This window comes from Artemia sp. Qi Xiang Cuo, chromosome 3 (assembly GCF_049724085.1).
Source record: "Artemia sp. Qi Xiang Cuo chromosome 3, ASM4972408v1, whole genome shotgun sequence".
NCBI classification, from domain to species: Eukaryota; Metazoa; Arthropoda; class Branchiopoda; order Anostraca; family Artemiidae; genus Artemia; species Artemia sp. Qi Xiang Cuo.
Window position 1 is genome coordinate 82,333,291 of NC_142796.1, and position 21,656 is coordinate 82,354,946.

At 35.5% G+C, this 21,656-nt stretch overlaps 1 protein-coding gene across 1 annotated transcript in view; it reads left to right on the forward strand.

The window, feature by feature from the left end:
* The window catches only part of Cpr (Cytochrome P450 reductase), a 65,016-nt gene that overhangs the window by 40,262 nt on the left and 3,098 nt on the right, over positions 1-21,656 (forward strand). The window contains exons 6-10 of the mRNA XM_089086435.1: positions 2,168-2,365; positions 4,526-4,686; positions 14,596-14,699; positions 16,917-17,023; positions 19,286-19,407. Coding sequence (XP_088942561.1) covers positions 2,168-2,365; positions 4,526-4,686; positions 14,596-14,699; positions 16,917-17,023; positions 19,286-19,407 — 692 coding nt within the window. The remainder of the gene's footprint in view (positions 1-2,167; positions 2,366-4,525; positions 4,687-14,595; positions 14,700-16,916; positions 17,024-19,285; positions 19,408-21,656) is intronic.

Consider the following 21,656-nt stretch of genomic DNA (forward strand, 5'->3'; position numbering starts at 1 on the left):
GGGTTGGGAGGGTTGTCATCTTTTCATCAAAAATGGGTATCTCAAAATCTGATTGGAGGTATTTGGGGAACTGGTGGGCTTGAGAGGAGGGTTAGTTGCCCTCCAATTGAGCCGTGCCCTGAGGACTGTGGGGGTTTGTCATCCTCAAAGACCTAATTGCCAGAACTTTCAACTACGTTGAAAAAAATGGCTATCTCAAAATTTTAATTGTATGTGTTTGGGGAAATGGTAGGCGTGAGAGGGGGGTTAGTTGCTCTCCAAGTACTTTCGACTATTAAACAGGGCACTAGCCATTTCAATTTCCAATCGAATGAGCCCTTTTTGAAGTTTCGACGACATCGCTTTCTATAAAAACCTTATATGCCCCCAGGGCATAACTTACAACCCGTGTCCTGAGGGCTTTAGGGGGAAGGTGTCATCCTTAAAGACATAATTTCTAAAACTTTCAACTACGTGGATCAGAATGGCTATCTAAAAATTTGGGTTGGCTGTGTTTGGGAAAAAAGTGGGAGAGGGGTTTAGTTGCCCTCCAATCACTGTTGACTATTAAAAGGGGCACTAGTCCTTGAATTTCCCATCGAATGAGCCCTTTTGGAAGTTTGTACTACAAAGTTTTCAATAAAAACCTTACATGACCCCAGGGTATAACTTACAGACCTTGCCCTCAAGGCTCTGAGGAGGTTATCATCCTCAAAGGCCTAATTTACAGAACTTTCAACTACGATGAATAAAATGATTTTTTAAAAATTTTGATTGGATGTGTTTGGGGACAAGGTGGGTGTGAGAGGGGGGTTAGTTGCCCTCCAATCACTTTTGATCATTAAAAAGGGCACTAGTCCTTTGAATTTCCAATCGAATGAGACTTTTAGAAGTTTGTACGACAAAGCTTTCAAGAAAAACCTCATATGCCCCCAGGGCATAACTTATGACCCTTGGCCTGGGGGCTCTGAGGTGGTTATCATCCTCAAATATGTAATTTCCAGAACTATCAACTACGTTGAACAAAATGGCTATCTAATTTTTATTGGATGTGTTTGAATAAATGGTGGGCGTGAGAGGGGGGCTAGTTTCCCTTCAATCAATTTCGACTATTAAAAAGGGCACTAGCCATTTCAATTTCCAATCGAATGAGCCCTTTTTGAAGTTTCTACGACAAAGCTTTCTATAAAACCTTATATGCCCCCAGGACATATCTTACAACCCTTGCCCTGTGCTGTGTGGGGAGGGGGGTTGTCATCCTTAAAGACCTAATTCCTAAAAGTTTCAACTACGTTGAACAAAATAGTTATCTCAAAATTTTGATTGGATGCGTTTGGGGAAACGATAGGCGTGGAAGGGGTGTTAGTTGCCTTCCAATCACTTTCGACTATTAAGGAGGGAACAAGCCCTTCAAATTTCCAATCGAATGATCCCTATTCGAAGTTTTACGACAACTACTTTGATACGAAAAGCCCTGGTAAAAAAAAACACATTCTGCCAACATCGTTCTTTACTTAGGCAGCGCTATTGCACTGCCTATGATAAAACAGTTTGGTGTCATTTTATTAAAAAGGGCACTAGCCATTTCAATTTCCAATCGAATGAGCCCTTTTTGAAGTTTCTATGACAAAGCTTTCTATATAAACCTTATATGCCCCCAGGACATCTTACAACCCTTGCCCTGAGTGCTGTGTGGGGAGGGGGAAGACCTAATTTCCAGAACTTTCAACTACGTTGAACAAAATGGCTATCTCAAAATTTTGATTGGATGCGTTTGGGGAAACGATAGGCGTGGAAGGGGTGTTAGTTGGTCTAAAATGGGTATATGAGGAAATATGCAGAATATAAACAGGAAAGGTGTGTGAAAGCACTGAATGACTAGCCTTCAACCCCTTCTTTATTGCTGAAGGGCCATGAAACGTTGATCAGCACCGCCGTTAGGGATTGTATAGTCCAATGCAGAGACAGTTAGGGGAGGGACTGATGGTACACTTGCCCCGGGTGCATAAATTTTAGGGGCCCAAAATTAAATGAAGAATCTAACGGTTATAGTCATTTTGTAATTTCTGAATTTATCTTTATTAAGATAAAGTAGAGGGCACAGTTAATTGATACTGCTCGTATAGTTCTCTTTCTCTCTATTTCTTTGTCTTAAAACTTCGTTTTTTAATATAATTATACTTTATAGGAGAAAGAAAAGCTGCTACTTTTGGCCTCCAATAATCCAGAAGGAAAAACATATTATCAAAAATTCGTATTGGATGATTGTAGAAGTTTATTGCATATTTTGGAAGATTTTCCGTCTTGTAAACCTCCATTGGATATGGTCTGTGAGTTGCTACCACGATTACAAGCCAGATTCTATTCTATTTCATCGTCACCCAAGGTAATGCACTTTTTTCGTATAGGGTGTACCTCAAGGATCTATAATTATTTAAAACATCTGATTAATTTATTGTGTTCTTTTAATCTTTTGATCCTTAGATTACATTGCCTCCACTGAAGAAAAAATGAAAATTGATATTAATGGTTGATGTTCTATTTGAATAGAACTTTATTGCATATTTTGGAATGTTTCCCATCTTATGGACCTTTATTAGATATTTTGTCCGTGTTATCCAATTATAATCTAGGTACAGGGTTGCCACCTGGTGAAAAAAAAATTCACTAGATCAGCTCATAAATCACTAGATTATTGACTACGAATCACTATAATTATAATTCTCTTTATCAGTTTAATTTACAATTGGTTTGTTTCTTTATCATGTTCTATGCAGGTGCACATATAGTAAGGGGGTAAAATTACCCCCCCCCCTAGGTCTTGAAAAATAACTTTAGATTGATGTTTTGTTGTTTCTCAAGCGAAAAATACCCTTGGAACTTTGAAAAATATCTTTTCGCATTTTTATGCAGAGAATAGAACAAAATTCTTGCTTCCGCCATGTATTTTCCAAAATTGGTACCCTTGGCTTATAACCCAATCACTGAAAATTATGAAAGTTATTGGTGATGTAATCAAAATGTTTTTTTTTTCTTGTCGATTCAAAAATCTAATTTTTTCTCCAATTATCCTGTCCCCTTCGATTATGCAATCAATTTCCCAGAAATCTAGTCCCCATCAATTATGCAAATAAATTTCCAAGAAATCCTGTGCCCTTCCTGGATCAATACATTAGAAATATCCCCTGATTGACCTTGAAAAAGGTGTCATTGACCCTGTCCCCGTTAGACTCGATTATAAATGGCAGCAGTTGGGCCCCGTCGGAGTAATACCTAGATCCCTACTCTTATGCATCTTCATATTTTTGATTCCCATGATACGTTTTTGTCGAAGTAGAGCACAAGCAGCTGCCTTACCACGTGAAATCATCAATTTAATGTGCTCGGTCCAATTCCCATTTGCTGCGTCCACGAATCCCAGATATTTATACTTTGGGGTCACTTTTATTGCCTCGTCGTTATAAGTAAAGGAATAATCCTGAGGTCCATTGGGCTTCCTACTTTGGAAGATGACAATCTCTGTCTTAGATGCGTTCAGCTTCAACTTCTTCGATTCTAGGTAAGATTCAGTTAAATTCTGAAGAGTTTGGAGTTCCTCGTTGACCACTGCATCTATCGGCTCATTATACACTTGCGGGTAGATGGGTGCCTGGCAAGCTGAGTTTCTATGATTCTCCAGGTCTTCAAAATAAGTCGGCCAAGAGTTAACTTCTGCGATCATTTTTGATTGGTCACGTGGCCCACGTAAATACTTACAGAATTCCTTCATACTGGCCGATCTATAAGCTTGAAATCACTTCTCTTGCTCTTTAATTTCATATAATGCTTTCTTCCTCCATACTAAGGCCTTGTGTTCTTTTCTAGCTAATCTAAATTTTGATAGGGCTTTTTGTCGTTGCTCTGAGCCATTGGCACTTTTTACCCTATTTATTAAGCTAAATAGTCACAACTTACTAAGTTTGCAATCATTATCTAAAGGACCTATTTTCGGCGGCTTTCATTTCAAGACCCGAGCAGCCTCTTCATGGAGGAGTTGTGATAGGCAGCCAGTAATTATTTCAGGGTCCGAAGAGAGTTCACATAAAACCTTTAACTTATCCAAAATCTCTTCCGAGCACAAAACCTATCTTTCAGCGTTTTTGTTTCTTCATTAGTCCAATATTGTCGTAACCGCATTATAGCTTGAGCTCGGGATGTACGACTAGAATGTGGGAGAGAAGAAACATTAAACTTCCTAGAAAGTTGGAGAGAAAGTTTTATTGGGAAATGATCCGAACCCAGCACGTGGAGAACCTCAAAATCAACAACAATATATATATTATATCCCTGGGGTATCTTTTGGACTAGTCAGAAGGAATTCTCGATTCTAATGTGCACATGTGTCCACAAGCTCTTAGAAGAAAATATAGAATAAATTATAATGATTTCAAGAAGGGGGAGTTGGCCCCAGAGCCCCCCTTCATAGGGACATGTATGTCTGTTAAATGTTTGTATCATTAGAAGTTTATATATTAATAATTAGGTAAAAATCTCAGTATAATTTTAGGTCCATCCGACTGCCGTTCATGTAACCGCTGTTGTTGTTCGCTACACTACCCCCACGGGTAGGATAAACAAAGGAGTGGCAACTACTTGGCTCTCCAGTAAGAAACCAGAAGATGGGGTTGTTCATACTGTGCCCTGTTATATCCGAAAATCCCAGTTCAGGTATTTTTTGGATGATTTATCCAACTAGAGTCTTTAACTGGTCATATTTGACTAAATGGGTCAATAATAGTCAAATTGGCTAATGGTTCAATTTGACATATTGGTCAAATTCATTTTTTTTTTATTTATCTAATTTATGTTTTTAAATGGTCATGTTTCGCTAAAATGGTCAATATTGGTATAATGCTGGTCAAATGGGCTAATTCGTCAAATTGGCATATTGTTCGAATTTAGACTTATTTTAACGACTTATCCGATTAATGTCTGAGTGGTCATATTTAGCTGAATTGGTCAGTATTGGTGTAATGTTGATAAAATTTGCCAATTGGTTAATTTGGCATAGTTTTCAAATTTAGGGATTTGCAGGCGATTTGTCCAATTAGTGTCTTTAACTGGTCATATTTGACTAAATGAGTCAATAATGGTCAGATTAGGTAATTGGTCAATTTGGCATATGGGTCAAAATCAACTTTTTTTTATTTATCTAAGTAGCATCATTAAGTGGTCATGTTTGGCTAGAATGGTCAGTATTGGCATAATTTTGATTGTACAATTTGGCATTTATATTATATTCTTCATATTCTGCTTTCAACCCTCACGTTTTTCGGTTAAATTGCTGTTTGATGCAGATCTCCTTTGTTTGTATATTCATATATTACGCAGGAATTTATTAAATGATAAAATCATTGCAACATTATAAATGCTGTGCAACACCTTTTTTTCCTTTTTTAAGACTTGGTTAATCTTAAAAAAAAATAGGCGGAAATCCTTGGATACTTCCAAAGAGTTGGATAAATCAAAACTTGAGGCGGAGTGGAAACTCTTCACTGTGTGTGCTTACTTTTTACAGAAGCGTATCCAGGATTTTTGTTCGGCGGGGGGGGGGGGTTACTAATTTTTTTAGGGTTAATTGGGTCAATTGGTTAATTTGGCATAGTTTTCAAATTTAGGGATTTGCAGGCGATTTGACCAATTAGTGTCTTTAACTGGTCATATTTGACTAAATGAGTCAATAATGGTCAGATTAGATAATTGGTCAATTTGGCATATGGGTCAAAATCAACTTTTTTTTATTTATCTAAGTAGCATCATTAAGTGGTCATGTTTGGCTAGAATGGTCAGTATTGGCATAATTTTGATTGTACAATTTGGCATTTATATTATATTCTTCATATTCTGCTTTCAACCCTCACGTTTTTCGGTTAAATTGCTCTTTGATTCAGATCTCCTTTGTTTGTATATTCATATATTACGCAGGAATTTATTAAATGATAAAATCATTGCAACATTATAAATGCTGTGCAACACCTTTTTTTCCTTTTTTAAGACTTGGTTAATCTTAAAAAAAAATAGGCGGAAATCCTTGGATACTTCCAAAGAGTTGGATAAATCAAAACTTGAGGCGGAGTGGAAACTCTTCACTGTGTGTGCTTACTTTTTACAGAAGCGTATCCAGGATTTTTGTTCGGCGGGGGGGGGGGGGGGTTACAAATTTTTTTATGTTTAATTTGGTCAATTGGTTAATTTGGCATAGTTTTAAAATTTAGGGATTTGCAGGCGATTTGACCAATTAGTGTCTTTAACTGGTCATATTTGACTAAATGAGTCAATAATGGTCAGATTAGGTAATTGGTCAATTTGGCATATGGGTCAAAATCAACTTTTTTTTATTTATCTAAGTAGCATCATTAAGTGGTCATGTTTGGCTAGAATGGTCAGTATTGGCATAATTTTGATTGTACAATTTGGCATTTATATTATATTCTTCATATTCTGCTTTCAACCCTCACGTTTTTCGGTTAAATTGCTCTTTGATTCAGATCTCCTTTGTTTGTATATTCATATATTACGCAGGAATTTATTAAATGATAAAATCATTGCAACATTATAAATGCTGTGCAACACCTTTTTTTCCTTTTTTAAGACTTGGTTAATCTTAAAAAAAAATAGGCGGAAATCCTTGGATACTTCCAAAGAGTTGGATAAATCAAAACTTGAGGCGGAGTGGAAACTCTTCACTGTGTGTGCTTACTTTTTACAGAAGCGTATCCAGGATTTTTGTTCGGCGGGGGGGGGGGGTTACTAATTTTTTTAGGGTTAATTTGGTCAATTGGTTAATTTGGCATAGTTTTCAAATTTAGGGATTTGCAGGCGATTTGACCAATTAGTGTCTTTAACTGGTCATATTTGACTAAATGAGTCAATAATGGTCAGATTAGGTAATTGGTCAATTTGGCATATGGGTCAAAATCAACTTTTTTTTATTTATCTAAGTAGCATCATTAAGTGGTCATGTTTGGCTAGAATGGTCAGTATTGGCATAATTTTGATTGTACAATTTGGCATTTATATTATATTCTTCATATTCTGCTTTCAACCCTCACGTTTTTCGGTTAAATTGCTCTTTGATTCAGATCTCCTTTGTTTGTATATTCATATATTACGCAGGAATTTATTAAATGATAAAATCATTGCAACATTATAAATGCTGTGCAACACCCTTTTTTCCTTTTTTAAGACTTGGTTAATCTTAAAAAAAAATAGGCGGAAATCCTTGGATACTTCCAAAGAGTTGGATAAATCAAAACTTGAGGCGGAGTGGAAACTCTTCACTGTGTGTGCTTACTTTTTACAGAAGCGTATCCAGGATTTTTGTTCGGCGGGGGGGGGGTTACTAATTTTTTTAGGGTTAATTTGGTCAATTGGTTAATTTGGCATAGTTTTCAAATTTAGGGATTTGCAGGCGATTTGTCCAATTAGTGTCTTTAACTGGTCATATTTGACTAAATGAGTCAATAATGGTCAGATTAGGTAATTGGTCAATTTGGCATATGGGTCAAAATCAACTTTTTTTTATTTATCTAAGTAGCATCATTAAGTGGTCATGTTTGGCTAGAATGGTCAGTATTGGCATAATTTTGATTGTACAATTTGGCATTTATATTATATTCTTCATATTCTGCTTTCAACCCTCACGTTTTACGGTTAAATTGCTCTTTGATTCAGATCTCCTTTGTTTGTATATTCATATATTACGCAGGAATTTATTAAATGATAAAATCATTGCAACATTATAAATGCTGTGCAACACCCTTTTTTTCCTTTTTTAAGACTTGGTTAATCTTAAAAAAAAAATAGGCGGAAATCCTTGGATACTTCCAAAGAGTTGGATAAATCAAAACTTGAGGCGGAGTGGAAACTCTTCACTGTGTGTGCTTACTTTTTACAGAAGCGTATCCAGGATTTTTGTTCGGCGGGGGGGGGGGGGTTAATAAGGTTTTTAGGGTTAATTTGGTCAATTGGTTAATTTGGCATAGTTTTAAAATTTAGGGATTTGCAGGCGATTTGACCAATTAGTGTCTTTAACTGGTCATATTTGACTAAATGAGTCAATAATGGTCAGATTAGGTAATTGGTCAATTTGGCATATGGGTCAAAATCAACTTTTTTTATTTATCTAAGTAGCATCATTAAGTGGTCATGTTTGGCTAGAATGGTCAGTATTGGCATAATTTTGATTGTACAATTTGGCATTTATATTATATTCTTCATATTCTGCTTTCAACCCTCACGTTTTTCGGTTAAATTGCTCTTTGATTCAGATCTCCTTTGTTTGTATATTCATATATTACGCAGGAATTTATTAAATGATAAAATCATTGCAACATTATAAATGCTGTGCAACACCCTTTTTTCCTTTTTTAAGACTTGGTTAATCTTAAAAAAAAATAGGCGGAAATCCTTGGATACTTCCAAAGAGTTGGATAAATCAAAACTTAAGGCGGAGTGGAAACTCTTCACTGTGTGTGCTTACTTTTTACAGAAGCACATCCAGGATTTTTGTTCGGCGGGAGGGGGGGTTACTAATTTTTTTAGGGGGGGGGGGAGTACATAAAAAACCTCAAAAAACGCATATAAAATTTGTTTATGTCCATGTTTGTTACGGTTTTACGAGTCAAACAAACTTTTCGGGGGGGGGGGGGATCAAACCGGGTGACCCCCCCCCTGGATACGGCCTTGACTTTTTTCTTCTTTCATTCTTTATGCGGTTAAATTTCTCTCTTTTCTCTCAGAGTGAAAACAGTTTTTTCTCTCTTTCGTAGTTTTTTTTTGTTGTTTTTAAATATTAAGGAATTCACTTAATTATTTAACAAGTGATTTAATTATTTAAAACAAAGACTATTAGTTATTTATCTGTCCTCACTAAAATTGGGCTTCCGCTATCTGGGCCAGTTCTCTGATTGATCTGTAGCCAGGACATCATCTTCCTAATTTCAGGACCTAAACGAATCTAAAGAGTGAATCTCATTGGTTGTAATAGCCACGCCTCTTTGCTTGGCATTGACTAATAAATTAAATCGTGATGAAAATTGGTCGGTTCCCAAACGAATCTAAAGGCGGGATAGCAGTTTGCTAATTGCAGTGCCCTGGTATAAGAAAGTAAATAGGTGGCATCTCTCATTGTGTAAGGTCGAACTCTAAAATTAAGCTCTAACTTTATTGTGGCAGTGTTTTGTGCTATTAATTGAGCAAATAATTATTAGAAGCAGAGCCTAAATCGCAAACTAACCGCAGAGGCATAACCAGCAAAAATATTATAATTGTCACCAATCAATAGGATTGGTAGATTCACGCTGTTAGAAGTTCATTGATGGAGAGAAAAAAAGACGAACCTGAAAGTTCTTTGCCAAAGTCTGTTATATCATATAAACTAAATATGGCAGGTTATCAAGCGCAAGGCATTAGTCTTTGTATAATTTATTTCAAATAAGTTATCTTATTTGTAAATATGTACTGGTCTGTAATTACTCGATGAATCGAAGTTTTTTATAAGCCTTTTGATTTGGCTCGTAATAAAGGAAAGATATTGGTGCAACACTAAAGGACGGGGGAGTACCCTTGGCCTGTTCTTTTACTGAAAGCTTTCATCATAATCAGATAGATTAAGGTTAATTCTTTATGGTTACTCTTGGTATAAAAAAATCAGAATATCACCACATTGTTTTCCAAGTGGCTGATCTGGAGGACGGAGCTTAATAAACTGAGAATTATTTGACAAATTGAGGGATCCGGGTTAGAGGACTCTACTTCCGTGACAACCATAACATCTGTTTAGCTTAATTCCGACACCACTTAGAATAAAATAGAATTTAATTAAAAAATTTCCTTCACAGCATGGTGGCCGAATTTGAATTTTTCGCCACTAGTAGCACTAGTATATATACATATCATATCGAAAGAATTCGACCTTCACGTCAAACATAAAACAAAATACATAAAAAAAAGATGAGTCAAAACTTAGATAAAAGACAAAATAAGAAATAACTAGATAACAATAAAACTAATGACTAATTTTCCTGGCTATTATACAACTCAACAAAACTCTTGCGATATCTTTCATGTTTGCGGGGATGAGAGTCAGTTTGGGGACTTTTTGGGATTTTAGATGGTCTGTTGCGGGCGGAAGGTAGGGTTCGGGGATGATAGAACGTAATCGGGGAACAGACAGGGTCTTGGTACCGAAACGAAGGCAATGGAGGTTCCTTTTTTCAACCAAAGTGGTAAGCTTGAACTTACCTAGTAGATAATGATATGGAACCTTCTCTTCACCATTTATAATTCTAAGTGCTCGTTTTTGGAGATTTTCAGTCATATAGATATGTTCTGAAGAAAGACCAAAATGCCACACTGGGCAAGAAAACTCCAGTATTAGCTGAATAAAGGAACAATAAAGCTGGAAAAGGTCCTAAGGGGGGCAACCAAATTTTCACAAATGTTTTAGAAGGAAAACTAAAGGGATAGCTTGTTTGAGGAAGTTTTGATCATGGACATCCCACTTCACGTCAGCACTTTTTGTCACCCCATGTATTTTAATGCATGGGACAAATTTTTGGAGGAATGGGGTTTGTGAAAGAAGGGGGCTGATTTAAAAAATTAATTGTCATACCTGACAATTTATTAGCGTTAACTTTCATCTAAAGAAGCCTCCTGTGTTACATCATCGAGTAATGTCATAATTGAGCTTTTAATATTTCGTCGAAAAACCTCAAGTGCAGACAGATCGTCCACATACTTCCATCGTTCTGTGTGGTCAGTCATGAAGCTATTAATCATTATAAGAAATAAAATGGGACCCATCAGGGTTCCTTGGGGGACACCACAAAAGTTAAGAAAGAGATCAGAATAAAAATTTTTATATTTAAGCACTTGAGAACGATTTGTTAAAAATGAGGCAACAATTTTTACAAGAAAAGGGCTCACTTGAAACTCCCTCAGCATTTTATTTACAAGGATATCGTGGTCAATTAGGTCGAACGCTTCCTGGAGATCAATTAATAAAAAGATTCAACCAAGTAGGCCTATCAGGGTTTTGAAGATTTTTAAGATCGGTGTCAAGAAGACTAACAAGGTGGTGTGAAGTAGATGCTTCCTTCAACTTTCCAAATTCTTGTAAGTCAATAAATTCGAGAATCACTGCCTTTAACCAATAAGCTAAGAATCCCTTGTACATTTTTGAAAAAAACTGATGTCAAGGTGATTGGTAGTACTCCAGTAAAATCATTCAGGCCTCCCTTCTTTTGGATTGGAGTAATAAAGCCAAGCTTCCAGTGCGACTGGTAACTTCCGGAATTACTAATATCATTAAAAATACTAACAAGTGGTGCTGATAGTTTATCAGGGAATGCTTTTATTACATCAATTCGGATGTCAATGGGACAAATTCTATTTTTTTCTGTATTTTTTCTATTATTTGCTTCGCTGAAATTTACGGGATTTTATCTTTTGGAGTTTCAGGGATTAGCTGGTTTTCCGCGAGAGGGAACGCCTACACAATTCTAGCTAGGTGTTTATTCAGTTCATTGGCTGTCTGTTCAGGCGGTTCATACAGAAGGAAATCAAGGTTCTTGCACAACCAACCCCCTATTTCTTTTACTTTCTTAAACCATTGCTAAGGTTTGCTCTGTTTTAACCAATTCAATTTATTCTTACCATAACAAGAAGCAGCATGACGTATTTCTTTCTTAATTTGTTTTCGGAGCGGAGGGCCACTTGGAGTTTGGTTAAAATTTCGACCGCTTGTTGCGCTAGTAAATAAGAATTTTAGGAAATTTAAAACGGTTTAAGGAATGCGGCAGTCGTTGAATTTGATTAATTTTGGGTTGAGGTTTCAGTTTTAGGGGATGAGTTTCAGGGGAGAGAGTATAGAGGGAAGCTTTGGATAAATCAGGGTGAAGGAGTATGCGGAGCTTTGCTGGCTTCTGGGGATTTAGTGCCTCAGAGAGTTTTTGTTGTTAGCAGTAGCTAATTTGTAATTAACTTTTTAATTTGTAATAATTAAGTAGTTAATTCAGTAGTTTAACTTTGGTAATTAAGTAGTTAATTTAAGTAGATTAACTTTAAGTAATTAAGTAGTTAAGTTGTACAATTAAGTAGTTTAATTTTAAGTAATTAACTATTTAATTTAAGTAGTATAATTAAGGAGTTGTGTAAGTAGTTAAACTTGATGAGTATTTAATTTGTAATTATTCTGGGTAGGAACAGTTTCGCACTTCTTACTATGAAACAGTAAAAGGACCGTTCTTTGGATACCCGGCCAGTGTTTCCACTAGCTCCGTTCTATAATCCGTTAACCGTTTGAGGTTTTCCTTTGAAAATCTGTAGATAGGGTTTTGGATTCAGTAGAATTTTTTGTAAGACCTTAGGTGCTACTAAAGTATCATGGTCCAAGTATATGACAACAAAAAGCGGTAGTTTTTTCCGTCATAATTTTCACAGGTACAAGATTGGAATTTCGTCCAAATTTTGAACTTTTTTCTCATTTGCTGGTCACTAACGTTCTCAATAATTCATTTTTTTGTAAGGTTTTTGTCAATTCACCCTTATAACAAAAAATACCAATACTCAATGTCACAGACGAAAAAAGTTGCAGATCAGATTGTATCAGAGTTTTGGTCTAACGACGCGTTGGTGTCGAACTAAAATGTAGCAGAGAATATTAGATTTTGTACCAGAATTCTCTGGTGATGGGGGTAAATATTAAAAGGAAAGGGTGAATATAACATCTCAACAGGATTCTACTTTTTCCATAGGAAATGCGTAGATTCCATAGCTGCGTTGTTTTGTCCGTAGACAGACATCAAGTTCCGTTGACTCAAGGAAAAATATGTAGAAGTAGAAACACTGCATTCACTAATGGTTCATCTTACTAGCCTTAGTGTTCATTAGTCGACTAAAATTAGTCAACTATTAACAGCATTAGTTAACTAATGGCTCATTTTACTACCCTTAGTGCTGATTAGTCATTAATAGTCAACTACAACATTAGTCAACTAATGGTTCATCTCACTAGTCTCAGTGCTCATTCGTCAACTAATAATTTCAGTTACTCAAAACAATCTTTGCAGAAAAATATATAGCTTATCTTCCCTATATAGCTGAAATGTTACACAAGTAAATTCCCCCCCCCCCCTCCTATTTCTTTTTTTAACATTTTTATTGACCGTTTGTTCTGTAAAGTTCATCTTAATAATTTCTGACGTAACACTTTTGCATGATATATTTCAATTACCTTTTATTCAATTTTTGTGTTGACGATTTGATGCATGGTATTCGACCCTCAATTTTTTTTTTGAACATTTTTATTTATTTTGCGTTTAATTTAGTTGTTATTCTAGATTTCGTAAGGTTTCGTTTTGTTTAATATTTTGATGCGTCAAGTAATTTCGACTCTCTCAGAGCTTCTTATAGTCTTTTGGCAAAAAATTATCTCATTGACTTTTGTAATTGGCAACTGTCCATATCTCTAGAGTAAACCATGTATAGAAAATTCGGTTATATTATATATAAACTTAACCAAAAGGCTTAAAACCAACTAACAAGCCTTGTTAGCTTAGTGCGTAGAGCATCAGAATCCCAATATGGGATCGTGGATATGAACTCGACATTGGGATTTTTTTCGTCGATGAAAAGTAAAGTATTGAGTTATATTTCTTCTTGTGTAAAAGTTTTAATTCGAATAATTTTGGAAAAGTATTTCAAAGATATAGTTTAACGAAGTCTACCTTGGTGACAGTTTTCTTTTTTTATAGTTTTTTTTTTAAATTTTTTTTTTAGAGGAGGGACAAGGGGGCTTCAAATTTTGCGACTTGTGGTGAGAGGGGGTACTTATATGATATACGCCCTGCCTAATGTTCTTTTAATATGTTTCTCTGACGCTCATTCCTAATGAAATATACCAAAGTCAGATAAAAACATAATACTTTAGTAACAAATTTGGGCCATATATTTGCTTATTGGGGAGGGGGGGGGGTAAAGTATAGCGGGTCTGCATGCCTAATGTGTTAGGTACAATTATTCTGCATATTATGTAGTAAGAATTGTTTTCAAACTTCACGCTGTCCAAATACTTTACCCCCTAATGTGCAAATGTATAGCCCAAATTATATATTTTCCATCTGTTCTGTCACTTCTCTTTGTCTTGTCTCACGCTAAGCTGAAAGAAACTTACGAAAAAAAATTGGTTGTATAATGCGTCAGTGAATGAACTGCTTGAGCGATAGATCGTATATCATAAAGTACCGGAGAGGGTATATTAATTTTCGTAGCCCTCAGGAAAGAGTACAGGTTACAGTTTCTTTTTCTTTTTTATGTTTATCGGCCGACAGGTTTTACTGCTTGTATTTTTATAATGATAATTTATAATATTATAATTTGCTAAGTTTGTCAAAGTTTATTATATAATATGCTATTAGCGACGCTAATAGCTAATAGCATGAGGAAGCGAGGGTTGCTTAAATAATTTGTTTCAGCTAATTTTTAACAATATGAAATGGTGGATGAAATAAATAAGTAATAGTAAGAATAAAATATTTTAAAAGCTATTGATTAATTCTAACATTTGAATTTCAGACTGCCACCTCGTGTCCAAACTCCAATTATAATGATTGGTCCTGGTACTGGAATTGCTCCATTTAGAGGATTTTTGCAGGAAAGAGCGTTTTTAAAGAGTGAAGGTTAGTTGCTCTTCAAAATCCCTGAAGTAGGTTCTGACAAGAGTTAATTTTCGCTCCGTGTGCCCCATTTCCCCTCGCCTCATAAAAGGATATGTTCAAGTGAAAATAATTATCGATTCACTTCTGTGTTTTGCAAAAGCGACAAATTCGTTTTTCCGGCCGGCAAAATTTCGCTTTTCCGGCAGGCCAGATTTCGTTAAAATAAATGTAAGCTTCTGTTTTAAGGGTGTACTGTTGCATTTACGACATCAGTAGAATGTACAAAGGTTTTAATTTTTGTCGCTTGACGAAATTTGCTGTTGTCGATCAGAACTCGGCTGAAGTCTTTTTATCTGTGTTTTCCCATTTTTTTTATGTTTTGTGTAAAAATTTGTCTTAGGCCGCAAAATATGTTCATTTGGACCAATGATTTGTTTGCTTCAGTTCGGGATCAGAGTTGAAAAATTCGTGTTTCCAGTCGGCAAGATTTCGTTTCTATGAATAAAAGCTTCCCGATCGGAGAATACACTATTGAATGTATAATCCCGATAGAAAATACGTTTTTTTGTATGTTTTATGTTTCCAGTATCTTTTTTATCTGAAATTTTCTAGAAGGCTTCTAGAGAATGTCGCTTTCAATCAAATGTCGACCTGAATTTGCATAATAAAATGCCTTGGTCGTTTTCACTTAACGTTTCGGGAAAATTTTTCCAGAAGTTTTTTTTCGGCTGGACATGCCGACGGGAAAAATTCGTGTTTCCAGTCGGCAAGATTTCGTTTCAATCAAAGTATGAACACATACAATAAGTACTGACAAAACCTATCCTCTCCAAACAAAAAAAGTGACCCTTTGTCCGCGTCTCCGGAGACGATTCCATACCTATACGAACCTGGGGGATAAATGCACAAGCTCCGTAGGTGATTATACTTGTTCCGTAAAAGCTGTATTAAAATTAATTTATTGGCTTGGAGCGATTAAGTAGTACAGCATTTTTCCTCTAGAGGCGCTGAGGTACGCGGGGTCACTTTTGGAGAGTTTTGTCAGTACTTGTTCAGTATGTGTTTATACTTTGGTTTCAATGAATAAAAGCTTCTCGATCGGAGGATACACTATTGAATGTATAATCCCGATAAAAATATGTTTTTTTTATGTTTTTATGTTTTCAGTATTTTTTTTTATCTGAGATCTTTTAGAGAATGTCGGTTTCAATCAGACATGTCGACCTGAATTTGCATTATAACATTGCTTGGTGTTTTCACTTAACGTTTCTGGAAATTTTTTCCAGAAATTTACTATAATTTTTCTGGAAATTTTCTTGAAATTTTCGAGAGAAATTTTCAAGAGAACATTGCTTTCAGTCAGACATGCCAGCCTGACTTTCCATAATAACGTCGTTTGGTTGTTTCCACTTAACGAAAGCTGCCATCTTCTAATATTTTCTCTTGAAGTTTTGTGGCGGTGCTAAAGAATGGTGCTTCCCAATCAAAATTAATAATCTGAATTTGCATAGTAACGTCATTTGGTCGTTTTCACACAACGAAAACCGCTGTCTTCAAACATGACTGTCCAGTGATGAGATGTTCTTGATCAAACGAACTTAGATAATTAAGTTCGAGCTGTAGAACAACCTAAAACCCAATAGCCCTCTCTCTTTCTCACTCTGTGCCCCTCCCTCTCTCTTTCCTCTCTATTTGTAATTTTTTTATTGTAATTTTTTTTAATCTCTGTAGCCTAATTTTTACTGAAATACTTTTTGTTATATTTGTTGCAGATTCTCCTACCTCCTTTGCAGTAAATGAGCATAAGCTTTTTTATATGTGAAGAACTTGTAAACATCTATTAAAAGAATTTTCTAGAAATTTTCGAGAGAACATTGCTTTCAATCAGACATGCCAGTCTGACCGCTGTCTTCAAACATGACTCTGTCCAGTGATGAGATGTTCTTGATCAAACGAACTTAGATATTTAAGTTTGAGCCGTAAAACAACCTACAGCCCAATATGTTCGTTCTGAATCTTTGAAAATTTCTCAAACCCTCCCCCTCTCCTTTCTCACTCTGTGCCCCTCCTCTCTCTTTCCCCTCCTCTCTCTTTCCCCCCTCCCTCTCTCTCTCTCTCTCTCTCTCTCTCTCTCTCTCTATGCCCGTCTCTCTCTCTCCTCTCATTCTTTCATAATTTCATAATATATTTCTTCAGAAGTTTTATGATTAAAATTTAGCACTTATATTGTAATTTTAGGTCGTCCAGTCGGTGAAAATGTTTTGTACTTTGGATGTCGTAAGAAAGATCACGACTTCCTCTATGAAGAGGAATTAAATGACTATGTTCAAGATGGAGTCTTGAAGGTAGATTTGCTTTTCATGTCTTAACTAACTAACCCTACGAGGAGCGTCATGTATGGCGTGAATATGCCCCCCTCCAATGTTTTCTGTTAGTTGGTATAAAAGTAGCAAAATAAAGAAATTTTAATAGCAATATTACCCAAATACTTCGGTAAAAAACATCAACCAGTCGGTCAAATACATTGTCCCTCCCCCTCGAATATTTTGGCTAGTGATGCCTCTGAATCCTATTGGTAGCTCTTTCTTTTTGCAGTGTTTTTTTTTTTTACATAGTGGTTTTTTGTTTCTGGTTTTTGACTTAAAATTGTCACAGAAACAATTGTCACAGAAAGTACAAAATCAGACTCAGTAATTCAAAATATTTTAAGCTGCAAAACATAAATTTTACAGAAGCCCGAAGAAACTGAGAAATGTCTGGGGGACACAGTATAAGTATATATGAACAGTAGCGAAGAGCTTATTAAAAAATGACACACATCATAGCGCACTGACTGGGAAGGTCCCAGTACGTCACAGCAATAGTTTCAATTGCTGCTTGACATTCAGTCAGATCACAGCATATATAATGCGCTAAACATTTGTCATCGCACTTGTGCGAAGAGGTGGAGTCATGAAGAGAGGTCCAGACTGATGTGTGTCAAAAACATTTAATGGAGAGTATAGGACTTTTCACTACTGTTCATATATACTTATACTGTGCTGGGAGATGATTGACTGAAAAATAGTCAAGAGATTTTCGACATAAAAAGAGGCCTTCAAGGCATGGTTGTTCATCCTTCTTCACGTTCTTCAGAATGCGGCTGCTTTTTGGTTGAGACATATCTGATACTCCTGTTATCGATTTCTAGTCAATTTTCAGTATTACCGCTATAATACAATATAACACATATAACAATAAATAATAACAAGAAATTCCCATTCTTCAGTATTCGACCGCCTTTTGAGGTCGGCATGAGTTATCTCTTTATAGTAAAAATTAATTTTCAGTATTAACACTATATTGAACATTTATATATCTTTGTAATATTTATTTATGAGAGCTCATGTTGTTTTCAAGCGCTTGGTCATTTTCGCTTGAGAAAATTTTCCGCCCTCGGTCAGAACCGTCAGAAACCGGCTTTACACTAAACTCAGGATAACGACACCCGCTGAAGGGTTTAAGTTTGTTGCAACACTGTCCTAGGTCGTTTTAAAAATAACATTTGTAATCCGCATAGTAAGGGTTTTAGCAGCAGTTAATAACCTCTACTATCGTCACTCTTTCCTTGATATGTTTGTTAACAAACTCATGAAAGTATATTTTTGCCTACACAAGCAAGGTGAAAAAACTGGAATTTATCACTTTGGCCGGACCAGTCCTGCTTTTTTTTATACCAAAATCTATAGGGAAGGTAATTAACCCTCCCCCTCTAATGTGTATTAGGTTACCCGTCGCCACATTTTACCGCCAGACACTCGATCTTTACTCGTTCCCCCCTGACCCAAGTACTAACTAAGAGGAAAATCTTCTTTTTTTTAAAGTTTTTACGGTATTTCTTTAAGAGGACGTGGTACTTTAAAATCGTTTTGTGACCCTCAGTATGGGATGGCTATCAAAAAGACGGTGGGACCATTAGTGAATTTTTGGACGGGACTTCTGCGGTTTGGTTATGAAATTTGATTGAAGACAATGCAATTTATTAAAAGTAAATACATAAAAATCTATTTACAAATTAATTCTGTTATTACTTTTTTTTTTACAAACTCTTAATATACAAATAAATTTGGAAAATAATGTTCACCATTGTATGGTAAATTGAAATGAAATACTGTAATTGAAATACATTTTATTTCATCATAGCTTCGTGTTGCTTTCTCATGTGAACAGGCACACAAACTGTATGTAGTCAATTGTGGTAAATTACCAGTGTATAGTAAATTGAAATGGAGTACTGTCATTGAAATAAGTTAGTATTTGTGGTAAATAAATTTGTAAATTATTAAAAATTTATTTACAATTTAATTTTGCTATTATTTTCTTACAAACTCTTTATTTACAAATAAATTTGTAAGCTATGGTAAATTACCATTGTATGGTAAATTTAAATGAAGTGTTGTCATTGAAATAAATTTTTATTTGTGGTAAATAAATTATTAAAAATTTATTTACAAATCAATCTTGCTATTTATTTAAAAAATTAATTTTTTTTAATTGTAGTAAATTACCATTGTATGGTAAATTGAAATGAGATAGTGTAACTGAAATAAATTTGTATTTCATTGTAGCTTCGTGTTGCTTTCTCACGTGAACAGGCACAGAAAGTTTATGTACAACACCTCCTTAAGGAAGACGCAGAGGATGTATGGAGGATAATCGGCCAAGAGAATGGACATCTTTATTTATGCGGGTAAGTTTAAAAATATCATATCTGGTTAGTACTGTAGTCTATTAGTTTACAACATGAAATAAAGCTATGGTTAATACAAAGATTGAAAACTTAAAAAAAAAAGAGTATGAAAAATTACTAGATAAGGAAAACTCGAAAGGAAGAAAAATTAAAAAAGAGATGTTAAAAAACCAACCACTAAAATAAATAAAAAACAATAGAATATATTTTTGCACTTTGGACGGTCGAGTGGAGGTCTCGAACAAAATATTTGCACTGCATTTTCATTTTCACTGGTTGTAAATTTCCTCATTTTTTCTTCTTTTAGAATTTTTCTTGTCTTGTCATGCTTAGCCAGTGTGGTCTCGGGAATCATTTAAAAATCGCAAGAAGTCAAAAAAGTATAAAAGATAAAAAAATTGTATGTTTGACTGGAAAAAAATAATTATTATAGGCAATAATTGGCATGAAAAAAATAAATCCCGGACTAAGATCAGTTGTGTCAAATCATAAAAATTTGGTGGTGGGATTTATTTTTTCAGATCTAGGGTGGGGGTATTTGTTGTTTTTTCAACTTATTCAGTGACAACACCAAAAAAGTGCGTTTTTCAATGAAAATAACTCAGAAAAGATTTTTTAGTATCTAGGGGAAGGGAATGAAGAAAAATGCAGAGGTCAAAGCCCGCTCCTAAATTGACAGCACTGCCCTAAGGCTATATTGACAGAAGCAAATGAATAAGGAAATGACGAGAGACAAATCTTTGTCGCTTTAGACTGGGCTTAATGGGAATTAGTACCAGACGCGTCAACAGGAATTTTATTTTGGGTGGGGGGGGCAATGACAAAAAAGTTATTTGATGATTTGTGCGAGAAGAACTTAGAAATACGAGAAAATATTACGGGTCCTGATCCCCCGGGGCCCCGAACTTTTCTCCCTTTGTGTGTCCCTGACAACGGCTACTATCATCACTAACAATGCAGCGTTACCTAACAGAAATATAAAATATTTAAACTATTTCAGTCTTTACTTAATAAAATCTGAACTCCATTTAAAATTAAATTTTTAATCTAATTTGAAATTTCTAAATGTAAACAGGTTTTTTCTTTTTCAACTGCTTTTTATTGGTATTAAAACACAAGTTAAAAAGAGAAATTACGTTCCTATAACTCCATGGTAAAAACATTGCTTTAGCTATTTATCTGTGATGTGTTTTCTCAAAAAAAAAAAAAAAAAAAAAAAAAAAAAAAATCGACAACTCAGGGTTTCGGATATCTTCCGTAAACTACTCTGGTGAGTTTGTATACCCGATTAGTTAGTTGAGGTGTGTTTTCAACCACATACAAACAAGGATGCTAATTCACGAAAATTTACAGGGCAAGGATTTTGTATTTAAATGAAATAACAAATAAACGTAGTTTTTCTTTCTTTTTTTGAGGGGGGGGGGGTAACTTTGCTTTAGAAAATAAAAATATCCCCCGTAAGTGTTTAATCAATTTACTACTAGTACTACTACTAATTTTGTGGGTAACAAGAAGCTGCTGCAGTTCCCCAAGTAGTCTTGTTTTACTACCCAAGTAGCAGAGCGTACCTTACGATGGTTTGGAGACCTTTTTTGAATACCCCTGCAGTTACCCGTAAAGACGATTACAAAGACCTGACTTTAACCCTAAGGAAGCCGGTTGGAAGTGACCTCGCGGCCGACCAAAGAAGCGATGGTCTGACAGCCTGTCCGAGTTCCTGGCGATAGCAAACATCTGACTGACCGAAGCGTAAACGCTTGCCCTGGATCGAAGCGGATGGAGGAAGCAGACGTCACAGTCTGTGCCGAGCGATGCCTGCAGGAGACCTGATTCAAGTTAAGTCAAGTCACTACTACTACTACTACTAACATCTAGTGCAGCACCAAGCCGAAATAAATCTAGTGTTCAAAAATGGGATGAACATGGAAAATTTCTGAATAGTTTTCATAAACACATCCTTACAATCAGAATGAGCACCATATCTTCTTTGTTCTGTTTTTTTGGTGGTTTGATGCTCGGACCATAGCAGATCCAGGAGGGCGATATGCACAAATACACACATTCTTCGGCGTTTCCTTTTGGGAATTTTTCTCCTTCTTTTTTACAAATAAGTCACTAAATTCTAGCGTACGAATGTGTCGAGGGAATGAAATTAATGAGCATTTTAAGTAGTCGCTCCCCCCCCCCTAAAAGTCCTAATCAACGACTTTGATGGAGCTAATCAATACAAAAACACGCCTATTTATTTG